General features: G+C 37.2%; 1 protein-coding gene across 4 annotated transcripts in view; it reads right to left on the bottom strand.

The window, feature by feature from the left end:
* LOC121385560 overlaps nucleotides 1–14,731 on the bottom strand; it is a 93,130-nt gene that overhangs the window by 51,275 nt on the left and 27,124 nt on the right. For 3 of the 4 annotated variants that reach the window (XM_041516280.1, XM_041516281.1, XM_041516278.1), the window contains 9 exons: nucleotides 12,970–13,089; nucleotides 10,158–10,272; nucleotides 9,329–9,473; nucleotides 7,975–8,071; nucleotides 7,376–7,490; nucleotides 5,671–5,742; nucleotides 3,789–3,924; nucleotides 1,602–1,827; nucleotides 427–591 (listed from right to left, as the gene is read on the bottom strand). In XM_041516280.1, the coding sequence (XP_041372214.1) occupies nucleotides 427–591; nucleotides 1,602–1,827; nucleotides 3,789–3,924; nucleotides 5,671–5,742; nucleotides 7,376–7,490; nucleotides 7,975–8,071; nucleotides 9,329–9,473; nucleotides 10,158–10,272; nucleotides 12,970–13,089 (1,191 nt within the window). The remainder of the gene's footprint in view (nucleotides 1–426; nucleotides 592–1,601; nucleotides 1,828–3,788; nucleotides 3,925–5,670; nucleotides 5,743–7,375; nucleotides 7,491–7,974; nucleotides 8,072–9,328; nucleotides 9,474–10,157; nucleotides 10,273–12,969; nucleotides 13,090–14,731) is intronic. The other variant, XM_041516279.1, reaches the window with a different exon arrangement.

Genomic DNA, 14,731 nt, shown 5'->3' with positions numbered 1-14,731 from the left:
ACGTGTTTCTGGTCGTTCTAATATATGTACTAGCGTAAATTTTATTTTATTTCCGAAAACATTTGTTTCGTATGTACGAAATTATTTGAAGACAAAATCCAGTTTGGGCCTCTTACAAATATTAAGACGACCACAAAGACATTGAATATACAGACACTGATATTCTAAGCAAAAACATATATTTAATATGTAAGTTTAATCGTAGAATATTTTATTAGTCGAAAACATTTTACAATGCAGCAAACTCAGGAATGTCCCTTTAATATGACACCAGCAATGCATTGCTAAATTAAAACGACTACTGGCCATTAATTAATTGCGTTGAGTATATAAAACGAATATTAGCCATTAATTAATTGCGTTGAGTATATAAAACCACTACTGGCCATTAATTAATTGCGTTGAGTATATAAAACGAGATTGTACCGAGCCAGCGAAGTGATGAATGAAGAACTCCGGATGCGCTCCCTTTGTCTTGTGATAGTGAACGCTTCCGCTAAAACGATCGTCAAGTTTGCGAACGAGCGTTTCATCCGTGGCCTGCTGGAATTTAGTGTCTTCGTCTATCAAGGACAAGATTCCCGTGCGCTGCTAAAATAAAAAACAACAACAAGTATGTAACTGAATAAGGAAGGAAATGAAGGAAATGGTTCATTTAACGACGCAGTCAACACATTTTATTTACGGTTATATGGCGTCGGACATATGGTTAAGGACCACACAGATATTGAGGGAGAAAACCCGCTGTCGCCAGTTCATGGGCTACTCTTTTCGATTAGAAGCAAGGGATCTTTTATATGCACTATCCCATAGACAGGATGGCACATACCACGGCCTTTGATATACCAGTCGTGGTGCACTGGCTGGAGCGAAAAATAGCGCAATGGGCCCACTGACGGTGATCGAACCCAAACCGACCGCGCATCAAGCAAGCGCTTTACCACTGGTCTACGTCTCGCCCCTTCACTGAATACAGGCGTCGGAAGTTGGCAGCAACTGGAACGGCCAAATATATATTAACACGCCTTTCAACCGAACGTTTGGGCGGTTATAATGATAATTGTAATCGCTCTCTATGACATTCAGATATGACTATAAGGAAAACACGGAAGTTTTGCCTGCCACCAAATAGGATTAGTAGACAAAGATTTCCGCTCTTATATAGCTACTACTACTACTTCTAGTAAAACTTCTTTACTGCTGCTACTTCTACATCTGCTACAATAACTATTACTATTACGTCATGTACTACTTCTACTACTATTTATACTACTACTATTACTACTACTATTACTTCAACTATTACTACTTCTGCTACTATTGCTACTACTACTACTATATAGGGGTAGAGGTATAGGGATAGAGAGAGAGAGTGTGTGTGTGTGTGTGTGTGTGTGAGAGAGAGAGAGAGAGAGAGAGAGAGAGAGAGAGAGAGAGAGAGAGAGAGAGAGAGAGAGAAGAGAGAGAGAGAGAGAGAGAGAGAGAGGTTTAGTGGCATTACATCTTCTCATTGATCTGTTAAATTATGTTACAACTGGATAGACGACGGTCCCAGAATACGAACCCGGTACCTACTACACTGAACCGACCAATCCACTTACCTTGAAGAACATGTCGACAATCTCCTGGTTGTTGGTGTACTCCGGCGCCTCCCACTCCAGACCTTCACTTTCATAGATTTCCTTCTCTCGGCGAAACATCTGGTCGTTCATGAACATTTGGAACTTTTCGTTCACGATGTTGATACACAGTTGCTCTAACCCATTGTTCGGTAAACTCTCAAACCCACAGATGTCCAGAATTCCAATGGAACCAGCAGTATTGGCCCTATTTAAAAAAAAATTGAAATAATATAATTATAAAGAGGTAATACTTTACGTTTTGACATCATTATCAGTGCTTCACTATATGCTTTTACCAGGGGCGTAGGCGGGAGGTGGGTGAGCGTATGCGGGGGGGGGGGGGGGGGTCCGCTTTCAGAACTAAACATACAGGTTTATACATATGAAGTTTCTGGTGGTGCAAAACAAAATACAAAAAGGGTCCACATGGTTCATATTCGAAACCTCCCCCTCCCCCCCCCCTTCAAGGTCCAGATCACGCTACGCCCCTGTTTACATCACAACTGTTAGGCAACAAACAACCCCTTTGTAATACATCCAATCACGTTGTCCATGGTGTCAGTCATGTCAACAAGTAACTAATGCCATCCTGCAAGATAAACGGTATTGCCGAGTATCGAGTTAGTCATTGTATTTATTACTCATTGTCAATGTATCGTTTTATAGAAGATTTTCAAACGATACTATTATTGAAAACAAGTTTGCAAGTTGAGAACAAGAGACAGTGTTGCGTCACAGCTGTGACGTATGTATCACTGATGACGTAAGTTAGTGGTTGGCATGGATCAAAAATAGTTACTGTTGTTTGTTGTTGTCTAACAGTTGGGGGGTGGGGGGATAATTTTTTTTATTTTTTTATTTCTCTAGGGAAAGATACTTTTTCTTTCCCCGCTTCTCTCTGCTCATATCGGTAATACACAATTAAAACATATAACAAGTTTGTTTATGCCACTAAAGCCAATTGTTGAAGCCATTTAAAAGCATGTAGAATTTTTAAACTCCGCATACATGATTATAGTGCGTTCGTTTTAGATGCGAAAGATCGTAGTAATCTGATGCATGAATGGAAACATATCAATGAAAGTGACGTTCCGGCTGTGGCAAACAACCAACCAAACGTCGTAGTCAGCGGCAGTACAAGCACACTGTGCTGAGATCGAAAAAATATTACACTGTATATTTGTGTACATATGTGTAACAAAAATAAGTATTACCCCAGCCGTCATATTTTCTCAGTGAGAAATATTCTGCATTGTGGTAACGAACAATACTATTGACCGATTTGACGCTTACAAACCAATGGTCATGCCGGTACTATAGAAGAATGACGTCACATAGTTTAAAGAGTTCGCGTTTACGGCTCTCTGTTTCCACTGTTAAATTTGTAATAAAATGCTATTTTAATGCAATTCGTTATATATATTTTTAAAGAAAATAAATAGAACTTTTGGAAATTTTCTAAGAACGTGATAAAAATACAAAGTTAAAGCAATACTCAGAACAGTGTTTTTACATCGTTTCTATATAGGCTATTTGTACATTTACGTACATCAAAAATAAAAAGCTTTTAGAGGAAAAAAATAGCTGGGTAATATATAGAATAACAAACTCGGAATCAGTTATTATATAATTTATATCCCACGTGAATTAAATTTTCATTTGTCACTCGTTAAAGCTCGTAACAAGTGAACATTACAGGGGCGTAGGCTAGGTGGATTCGGTGGGTTCGGAAGAACACACACACACACACACACACACACACACACACACCGCTGAAGCAAATGGTCCGCTTTCAGAACTAAAACATACAGGTTTATACATTTGGAGTTTCTGGTGGTGCCATAACAAAATAGAAAAAGGTCCACTTGGTTCATATTCGAACCCCCCTCCCCCCCTACCTCCCCACCCCCACATCCCACTCCACCACCCCACCCCCCCACCCCCCACCCCCACCCCCACCCACCCCACCCCCAGGTCCAGATCACGCTATGCCACTGCATTATTTCACCCAGGACAGGTAAATGTGGTAATAAATGGTAATTCGTTTATTATCCTCTATGTTTTTACCAAGAGTTTGGAGTGTGCCGAGATACGTTGACCTAATGAGATCGAAATAATATTACCTTGTATAGTCAGGCCCATATGGGTAATAAAAGAAGTATTTACCGAGAGTTTGGTTTGTGAAGAGCTACGTTGATCTGCCGAACAAGCCAGCCGAACAGTCGCTCGTACAACATCTTGGCCACCGCGTCCCTCACCTCGTCCGCCTTTTCCTTGCTGTTAAGGCAGTCTATCACCTCCCCTGGACACAACAAACCAAAACATGCAGTAGGTAAACTACTGACCCTGTAGTCAACAGTATAATTGTATGGATTATTGCATGAGCGAGTGTGCCATACGGAATTTATGAAAATAGTTTAAGGATATTTTTATTCCCCGAGCGAGGGTAAGGACAGCGGAGTAGTTGGGGGGGGGGGGGGGGGGCTGTGGGCTCTAGCACACCCCCCCCCCCTCCCATAATTTTGAATCAAAAATATTATTGGTAGTAAATCATAAGGAAGAGGTGAATTTTACTTGTAGAATGCAGGAAATGCATTTCAGGACATCTAGTTTTCAAACTTTTACGGGGAAGCATACCCCCCACCCGAATCGCCTAGAAACTTTACTTTCCGCCCTCGATCTCAGTCAGCACACCCCCCCCCCCCCAAATGTCTACTCGATTTCGCCGTTCCTGGAGGGATTTGAAACAAATTCCAAACGAGTTTCATAAATTTCAAATGGAACCCACAATGAATGTTATATAGAGAATAATAGATGAGTGACCGTTAGATACCATTCATCTCACAACGGGTTGTTTTAAACGAGCGAAACCTGCATATGGCTCTAACATGTCTAGTTCGACCTATTTGTCAAGAGTCTAATGAAATAGTTTAGTAATTTAATTTTGACTCTATATTTAATAATATACTATGATTAATTAGCCTGTTTGTGACATTTAGAACCTTATAGTCAGCGATATAATAAAATAGCCAGATTGTATTAATATTACCTTAAAATCAGCAATATAATGAAATAGCCAGTTTGCAAAATCTACAATATAGTCAACATTATAATAAAATAGTCGGAATATATAAGGAGTTGACACTATAGTAACAGTATAATAAAATTGAGAATGTAAACTTGACACTGTAGTTGCCAGTATAACAAAAACATAAAAATCAGTATTGGGAGTGAAGATATATATCGTAAATTAATTTTGACAAAATCAATGCCGTCATTTGGAAAAAAGAAAGAAATGAAGAAGAAGAAGTTTGTTTTATTTAACGACGCCACTAGAGCACATTGATTTTTTATCTTATCATCGGTTATTGGACGTCAAACATATGGTCATTCTGACACTGTTTTTTTTTTAGACGAACCCCGCTGTCGCCACATAGGCTACTCTTTTACGACAGGGAGCAAGGGATCTTTTATTTGCGCTTCCCACAGGCAGGATAGCACAAACCATGGCTTTTGTTGAACCAGTTATGGATCACTGGTCGGTGCAAGTGGTTTACACCTACCCATTGAGCCTTGCGGAGCACTTACTCAGGGTTTGGAGTCGGTATCTGGATTAAAAATCCCATGCCTCGACTGGGATCCGAACCCAGTACCTACCAGCCTGTAGACCGATGGCCTAACCACGACGTCACCGAGGCCGGTCATTTTGAAAATGGCGTCCCTATTGGACCGTTGTGCTAGTCACAAGATGTGTTCCAGTTAGTTATTGTCGTAGACAGGATTTTGTATTGGGGGCGGGTGGGGGGTGGGCTGGGGCACTCTATCTATGAGTCTATGGGGTTACACAACACAACTATAAAAGGTAATGGAAAAAAACAGGTATGGTTGGTGGGTTAGGTCTTGGCTTTTCGTCAGTGGTTTCAGTTGATTTTATGATAGTTTGCGGTGAGGCAACTATGAATGACTCTAGTCTAAATGTTAAATATTTAGCGGTTTTTAAATTGAACATTATAAAAGGATTGCTGTTACAGTTCAGTTTAATACTCACCACTAACGGTTATTTTCCTGATGACAAGAAACTTTGCAAATTGTTGCAAGTCTATTTCTAACATCGTCGCCGCTGTAATTGAAAAAAGTAAAGTTTTTAAATCATATTCAGTAGACACCGATTTGTTGTCTAGCAATATTCCTGAGTTTGCTGCAATTTTTAAGATGTTATCGACTGACAGAGACTTTTTAACGATTGTAATTACATATCAAATATATTTTTCTGCATAAAATATTAGTGGCTGTATATTAAACGTGTTTCTTATCGTTCTAATATTTGTACTAGGTTAAATTTCATTTTATTTTCCTAAAATAAAATATTTTCGTACGTACGAAATTATTTGAAGACAAAATCTAGTTTGAGCTTCTTACAAATATTAAGACGACCAGAAACACATTGAATATATAGACTCTGATATTCTAAACAAGAAAATATATTTAATATGTAAATTTAATCGTAGAAATATTTTATTAGTCGGAAACATCTTACAATGCAGCAAACTCAGGAATGTCCCTTTAAGCTGTGGCCAAAATATGCCAATACAAATTAATACACTGCATTTGTGTTATGTTGTTTGTTTAGTTGTTTTTATGAGTGATAGCCAGACATTTCTGTTATGGTAGTCATCTTTGAAATTATAATTTAATAGCTGTCGATTAAATCGAGTTACCAAAGGAACCCTTGATTTAAGTCTTATTAGGACTAGTCGTTTGGAATATGTGACTGATACCTTTAGACATAATTATTGAATATCAGTAATGTGAAATTACTGATCAGTAATATGAGATTGAATATCAGTAATGTGAGATTACTGATCAGTAATATGAGATTGAATATCAGTAATGTGAGATTGAATGTCAGTAATGTGATATTAAATGGCAGTAATATGGGATTGAATATCAGTAATGTGAGATTGAATGTCAGTAATGTGATATTAAATGGCAGTAATATGAGATTGAATATCAGTAATATGAGATTGAATATCAGTAATGTGAGATTACTGATCAGTAATATGAGACTGAATATCAGTAATGTGAAAATACTGATCAGTAATATGAGACTAAATATCAGTAATGTGAAATTACTGATCAGTAATATGAGATTGAATATCAGTAATGTGAGATTGAATATCAGTAATGTGAGATTGAATGGCAGTAATATGGGATTGAATATCAGTAATGTGAGATTGAATATCAGTAATGTGAGATTGAATGGCAGTAATATGGGATTGAATATCAGTAATGTGAGATTTAATGTCAGTAATGTGATATTGAATATCAGTAATGTGAGACTGAATATCAGTAATGAGAGATTTAATGTCAATAGTGTGAGACTGAATATCAGTAATGTAAGATTAAATGTCGGTAGTGTAAGATTGAATTTCAGTAATGTGTGATTGAATATCAGTAATGTGAGATTGAATGTCGGTAGTGTAAGATTGAATTTCAGTAATGTGAGATTGAATGTCAGTAATATGAAATTAAATATCAGTAATGTCAGACTGAATACCAGTAATGTGGGATTGACTGTCAGTAATGTCAGATTAAATGTTACAAAATGTGATATTGACTATCTCTCTAATGCGAGAGTGAGTGGCATTAACACAGTTAACGTCTATGGATGAGGGTTTTGGTTGCAGTCACTCTCTCCTCTTAGTGTTGGTGTGATCCATTATTTCTTTCCATAGTCATATACAAATATCTACCGTAAATCATGGGAAATTCATCTTTCACTTCCACTGCATTGTTCTTGGCCGTGTTGAACGTAATGTTGGTAATGTGTAGAATGGATGCCAGTATTGCCTTCACGTTGCCTATTTCCTGAAAGATATATATATTTTGCATGTTAGTAGATTGTATAATATCGAAGGTTCGTATACCCCTGATGCTGCATGCCCATCCTAGAAATATTCTGTAACTGCCGTTGTATCATTTTCAGATAAATAATAAAATTATAAAATAAATAAATAAATAAATAAATAAATAAATAAATAAAAAAATCAACAAATCTCTCTCTCTCTCTCTCTCTCTCTCTCTCTCTCTCTCTCTCTCTCTCTCTCTCTCTCTCTCTCTCTCTCTCTCTCTCTCTCTCTCTCTCTCTGTTTGTGTGTGTATTTTGTCATTTCTTTGCAACACATTTCTCATTGTTTAAACTTTTTTTTCTTTTTCTTTTTTTTAAAGATGTATTGCCCCCAGAACATAGGCAGTGAACAGGTTGGGGTTAGTCAAATAAGCTAGTCTAGCTTGTGCAGATTTACCGCAGGGGGAAACCCTGGTATTAAACTGGTGTAGTGTAAACACGAACCTCTTCTGACAAGCCTATCATCTGCATGACATGTAGTTGCTGTTTGAAATCCCGGACAAGTTCTTCCTTCCTCTTGGGATATGGCTTAGGTGCAATTCTAAAACAAAGAGTAAAGGTTAAAGGTTTGTGTTTGTTTAACGACACCACTAGAGCACAATTATTTATTAATTATAGGCTATTGGATGGCAAACAAAAAATAAGTTTGTTTTGTTTAACGACACCACTAGAGCACATTTACATTTTAATCATAGGCTATTGTATTGCAAACATTTAGAATGTTTTACATATAATCTTAGAGAGGAAACTCGCTACATTTTTGTCCATTAGTAGCAAGGGGTATTTTATAATGCACCATCATACAGACATGATAACACATACCACTGCCTTTGATATACCAGTCGTGTTGCACTGACTGGAAAGAGAAATAGCCCAGTGGTTCCAGCGACGGGGGTCGATCCTAGACCTACCGCACATCAAGCAAACGATTTACAAGTGGGATATACCCCGCCCCTTAATGAGTAAAGTGTCTTACATTAAACCATGAAAAATTAAATGATGCCGTCGGCGTGAAGCATAAACAGTAAAGTTTGTTTTGTTTAACGACACCACCAGAGCACATCGATTTAGTGATCATCGGCTATTGGATGTCAAACATATGGTAATGTTTTGACGCAGTCAAAGACAGGAAACCCGCTACATGTTTTCATGTTTCATGTTTTCGCTACATGTAGTAGTTTGACACCCATTAGCCGATGTATTTTCCATGCTGTCTTTAAACGTGCATTCATTCGGGGTTCTTTTGTGTGGTTTTGTTGTTGTTGTTGTTGTTTGTTTGTTTGGGGTTTTTTGTTGTTGTTTTTTTGGGGGGTGGGTTTGAGGGGTGTTTTTTTTTTTTTTTTTTTTTTTTTTTTTGTTTTTTTTTTTTTTTTTGGGGTGGTCTGTCAGTCTGGGGTGGGTTTTTTGGGGGGGAGGGGGTCTTTTTGTTTGTACTTTGTTTTTTGTTGTTTTTGTTATTTTGTTTGTGTATTTTATTTGTTTATTTGATTTGAGGTTTTACTGTTTGTTTCTGTTTTATTGTTGCTCTTGTTGTTTGTTGGGTAGGTTTTATTTGTTTTGTGTGGTTTGGAGGGGCATTTTTTTTTTTTTTTATTTGTGGATTTGGGGTTTGGGAGGGTTTTTTTTGGTTGTTTTGGGGTTTTTTTTGCTTTTGCTGTGTTGTTTTGTTAAGCAGTTTTTCCGTTTTTGTTTGTGGGTTGTTTTGTTTTTGTTGTTGTTGTTTGTTTGTTTGTTTGTTTTTGTGGAGGGGGAGTTGGGAGGCAGAGGTGTTTTGTTTTGTTTGTTTGTTCTGTTTCACCTGAAATTGGCTGAATCCAGTTTGAAGTCTTTCTTTTCGTTCTCGTCCAGGCCAGCGAGAAATGAGTAAAAGACGTGGAAATTTGCCTCGCCCTCTGAATGCGACACCACTCTCGACTTCTCAAGCATGTAGTCTCTGATGGTGGCTGTAAAAGAGTCAGTCCACAAGATCACCTGCTTACCTGCGCAGTTCACATTAAAGGGACAGACCCTAGTTTTTAAACACTGATGCATATTTTTTTACCATTAAAGCCGTTTATGATCACAGAAATGAAATATTACTTATATTTTATTGTTTAGATTATCCATTTCCATAGAACCAAAGTGTTTCTGGTCATCATGATGTTTCTAATATCACAAAATGCAGTTTTCATATTTTTAAAAACGCACGTGCGTCTGAGAAGTAGCGGGTATTGATTCAAGTTTTAGTCTAGTTGTTAAAGGAACATACCCTAGTTTTTAAACACAAAGGTATATTCTTTACTATTAGAGCCGTTTATTATCACTGAAATCATACTATACTTAGATTTTATTGTTTAAATTATACATATCCGTACATTCGAAGTGTGTTTGGTCATCCTGGTGTTTACTATATCACAAAATGCATTTCTCATATTTTTATAAACGCACGTGCGTCTGAGAAGTAACAGTTGTTATGGAGTCGAGTTTTAGTCTATTTTTAGAGGGTATTTTACCATTTTAAAGTCACAGACTCGTGTTCCACTCAATTGTAACTTTATCCAAATGTGTTGCAGGTTTGTAGATTAACTAAACTTAGTGTTAATTTTCACGGGTTGAAACTAGGGACTGTCCCTTTAACGAATTCTTACCATCAGTAATTTGAAACTTGTCGTCAAAGCCGATCTCCAGGTACTTGGCGAATCTGCTGGAGTTGTCGTTGAGGACAGTCTTGGCGTTTCCGAACGCCTCCAGCAAGGGGTTAACCTGTATAACAGGAGAGGAAAGGAATGTTTAACGACCGGCCTCTGTAGTGTCGTGGTTAAGCCATCGGACATAAGGCTGAAAGGTACATGGTCCGCAGCTCGATATATATAAAAACAATTGAACAAATAAAGGATTACAGAAAAGACTGACAGAACAGAACAATGGCAACCATTATCTTCATGCACATGCTTGAAATGGACACAGCCATTCTCTAGGAATCAACTCGGAATATCATTCAGTTTAAAGAGACAGACTTTTTTTTGGAGGGGGGGGGGGGGGGGGGGGGGGGCCACATTGGACGCAGTCTATTTTGTTAAAGTCCTATAGTAAAGTAAAGTTTGTTTTATTTAACGACGCCACTAGAGCACATTGATTTTTTTTATCTTATCATCGGCTACTGGACGTCAAACATATGGTCATTCTGACACTGGGTTTTTTAGAGGAAACCCGCTGTCGCCACATAGGCTACTATTTTAAGACAGACAGTAAGGGATCTTTTATTTGCGCTTCCCACAGGCAAGATAGCACAAACAATGGCCTTTGTTGAACCAGTTATGGATCACTGGTCAGTGCAAGCGGTTTACACCTACCCATTGAGCCTTGCGGAGCACTCACTCAGGGTTTGGAGTCGGTATCTGGATTAAAAATCCCATGCCTCGACTGGGATCCGAACCCAGTACCTACCAGCCTGTAGACCAATGGCCTAACCACAAGGCCACTGAGGCCGGTAAAGTCCTATAGAAACAGAAAATGAAGGACGAGATGAATCGAGGAGAGCTGCTCATTGGTCTATTCAACACTGCTGACAGCGTAGAAACGATAATCTTGTACGTATTCTTTGTAATACTCGACCTGTATTACCATATTATAAACAAGTTACTTTTTCCACTACATCATGTCTCCTTTTTAAAATAGATAGAAAGAATATCGACACCCCAACACGAAAAATACATCGGCTATTGGAAGGAAGGAAATGTTTTATTTAACGACGCACTCAACACATTTTATTTACGGTTATATGGCGTCAGGCATCGACTATTGGGTGCCAAACTATGGTAAATACAAAAACAGCTCATAGTTACATCGTGCTTTTATTGGGCAACAAAAGCTGACCTTCCGTTTATATCTTCTTTCATTATTATTTTTAATAATTATAATATATAATCATGTTTGGTCCGGAACGTTTTAATTCGGGAGAGAAAAACAAGTGTAGGAATTTCAGTCAATTTCAACCCCTGATAATAATTAGTGCTGATTGTTAAAATATATAAGTAGTTGTGATTGTTGAAATATATAATTAGTTGTGATTGTTAAAATAAAAATTTAGTACTGACTGTTAAACGACAAAATTAAAAAAGATGGTTAAACGATATAATTAGTACTTATTGTTAAAAATATAATCCGTACTGATTGTTAAAATATATAATTAGTACTGATTGTTAAAATATCTAATTAGTATTTATTGTTAAAAATATAATTCGTACTGATTGTTAAAATATATAATTAGTACTGATTGTTAAAATATCTAATTAGTACTTATTGTTAAAAATATAATTCGTACTGATTCATTTTTAAAAGATATAATTCGTACTGATTGTAAAAAACGATATAATTAATACGGATTGTTAAAAGATATAATTAGTAGTGAATTTTAAAAGATAAAATTAGTAGTGAATGTTAAAAGATATAATTAGTAGTGAATGTTAAAAGATAACATTAGTAGTGAATGTTAAAAGATATAATTAGTAATGAATGTTAAAAGATATAATTAGTAGTGAATGTTAAAAGATAACATTAGTAGTGAATGTTAAAAGATATAATTAGTAGTGAATGTTAAAAGATATGATTAGTAGTCAATGTTTAAAGATAACATTAGTAGTGAATGTTAAAAGATATAATTAGTAGTGAATGTTAAAAGATAACATTAGTAGTGAATGTTAAAAGATATAATTAGTAGTGAATGTTAAAAGATATGATTAGTAGTCAATCTTTAAAGATAACATTAGTAGTGAATGTTTAAAGATAACATTAGTAGTGAATGTTAAAAGATATAATTAGTAGTGAATGTTAAAAGATAACATCAGTAGTGAATGTTAAAAGATAACATTAGTACTGGTTTTTAAAATGTATAATTAGTAGTGAATGTTAAAAGATAACATTAGTAGTGAATGTTAAAGATATAATTAGTAGTGAATGTTAAAAGATAACATTAGTAGTGAATGTTAAAAGATAACATTAGTAGTGAATGTTAAAAGATAACATTAGTAGTGAATGTTAAAAGATAACATTAGTACTGATTGTTAAAATGTATAATTAAAGTTGAACGTTTGTTTTGTTTAACGAAACCACTAGAGTACATTGATTTATTAATCATCGGCCAATGGATGTCAAACAATTGTAATTTTGCCATAGTCTTAAAGAGGAAACCCGCTACATTCTTTTTTTGTGTGCCATTAGGTCAGGTCCTAGGGCTTTACGTGAACATTCAGAGCAAGCTGTTGTAGCGCACGCCCTCTGCCATTAGTAGCAACGAATCTTTTATATGCACCATCTCACAGACAGGCTAACACATACCACGACCTTTGATATACCAGTCGTGGTACACTGGTTGGAGCGAGAAATAGCCCAATGGGCCCACCGACGGGGATCGACCCCAAACCGACCGCTTTACAACTGGGCTACCTCCCGTAAACTGACCTCAATGATTTCTCTGGCCAAGTCAGGTGAATTGCTGCCACACATCGATATCAGGTGTTTCACCATCAGCTTCGTGTTCTCCGTCTTTCCCGATCCTGACTCTCCAGTGACCAACACCACCTGGAAGAAAAGAAAGTGCAAATGTAGCACGCACCAATAGCTGATCTTGACTTGTGAGGAATGCCACTTTGTAGCACACACCAATAGCTGATCTTGCCTCTATGAGGACTGCCATTTTGTAGCACGCACCAATAGCTGATTTTGCTTGTAAGAGGACTGCCATTTTATAGCGCACACACAAATAGTTGATCTTGTCTATAGGAGGACTGTCATTTTATAGCGTGCAACAATAGCTGATTTTAACTGACTGTATGAGGACTACCATTTTATGGAACGCACGATTAGCTGATTTTGCTGGTATGAGGACACCACTAGCTACTATTTTGAAGGAAGGAAATGGTTTATTTAACACCGCACTCAACACATCTTATTTACGGTTATATGACGTCGGACATATGGTTAAGGACCACACAGATATTAAGAGAGGAAACCCGCTGTCGCCATTTCATGGGCTATTCTTTTCGATTAGCAGCAAGGGATCTTTTATATGCACCATCCCATAGACAGGATAGCACATACCACGGCCTTTGATGTACCAGTCGTGCTGCACTGGCTGGAGCGAGAAATAGCCCAATGGGCCCACCGACGGGGATCGATCCCAAACCGACCGCGCATCAAGCGAGCGCTTTACCACTGGGCTACGACCCGTCCCCTACTATTTTCACTGCATGAGGACTGCCATTTTATAACGTGCACCAGTACATACGCCAGTAAACCAATCTACGGCTTCTTTAAAATCTTTGTTTTGTTTAACGACACCACTAGAGCATATCGATTAATTAATCATTGGCTATTGGATGTTAAACATTTCGTAATGTTTACACATAGTCATCAGAGGATACGTGCTACATTTGTCCAAATGCATCAAGGCATCTTTCATATGTATTTTACCAGCACAGTTCTTTTACACGTACTTTATTCTCAAAGTAATTTTTGCAATATTTCTGTAAAATTATATGCTTAGAGTTCCTCGCATTAAGTATTATTCTTTGAAAGTACATGTTCGCATTCTGACGTCCCTGAAGTGCTCGCTTGATGTGCTTCCATCACAGGATCGAATCTCCTAGGTGGATCCATTCAACTGATTCGTTTTCTCGTTCCAACCTATTATCTGAGATGTTTTAGTGATAATATTACATATTAAATACATTTGTCCTACATAAAATACCAGTGGCTGTATATTAACTATGTTTTTCGTCCGTAACCCCAACGACTCACTTCACAAAATATTTCCTGGATCCTGCATGTTGCCTCCCAGCCGCAGGATCCTGCTTTTGTCGCCTAGTGTGGATTACACTACCAACTGTCACGACGGATTTGGCCAACTCGCCGATCTCTCGAATTCTACGACTGTCCAATTGCTAGTCTGAGCTTTCTTACAACTCGGAGAAATTGTAACGCAACAGTCGAATTTGCAAACTCAGTCTCTATTTGGCGTTTCCCAGTAATATGTTTGCTGTCGACCCGTCTCGGTTTGTGGTGTTACCGTCCTGATATTATTTTATTAATTTCCAGATACCTTAAAACACGTTTTTATGTAAAATTATATATATACATTGTATATGAAGAGTTTAGGCGCAAAACGCGATATATCCATTTTTTTATTTTCAGTAAAAGTGATTCTTTTTAATTGCCGTATATC

The sequence above is a fragment of the Gigantopelta aegis genome, chromosome 11 (assembly GCF_016097555.1).
Source record: "Gigantopelta aegis isolate Gae_Host chromosome 11, Gae_host_genome, whole genome shotgun sequence".
NCBI classification, from domain to species: Eukaryota; Metazoa; Mollusca; class Gastropoda; order Neomphalida; family Peltospiridae; genus Gigantopelta; species Gigantopelta aegis.
Note: the sequence above shows the minus strand (reverse complement) of the source record. Positions and strands in the feature narration are given on the sequence as shown.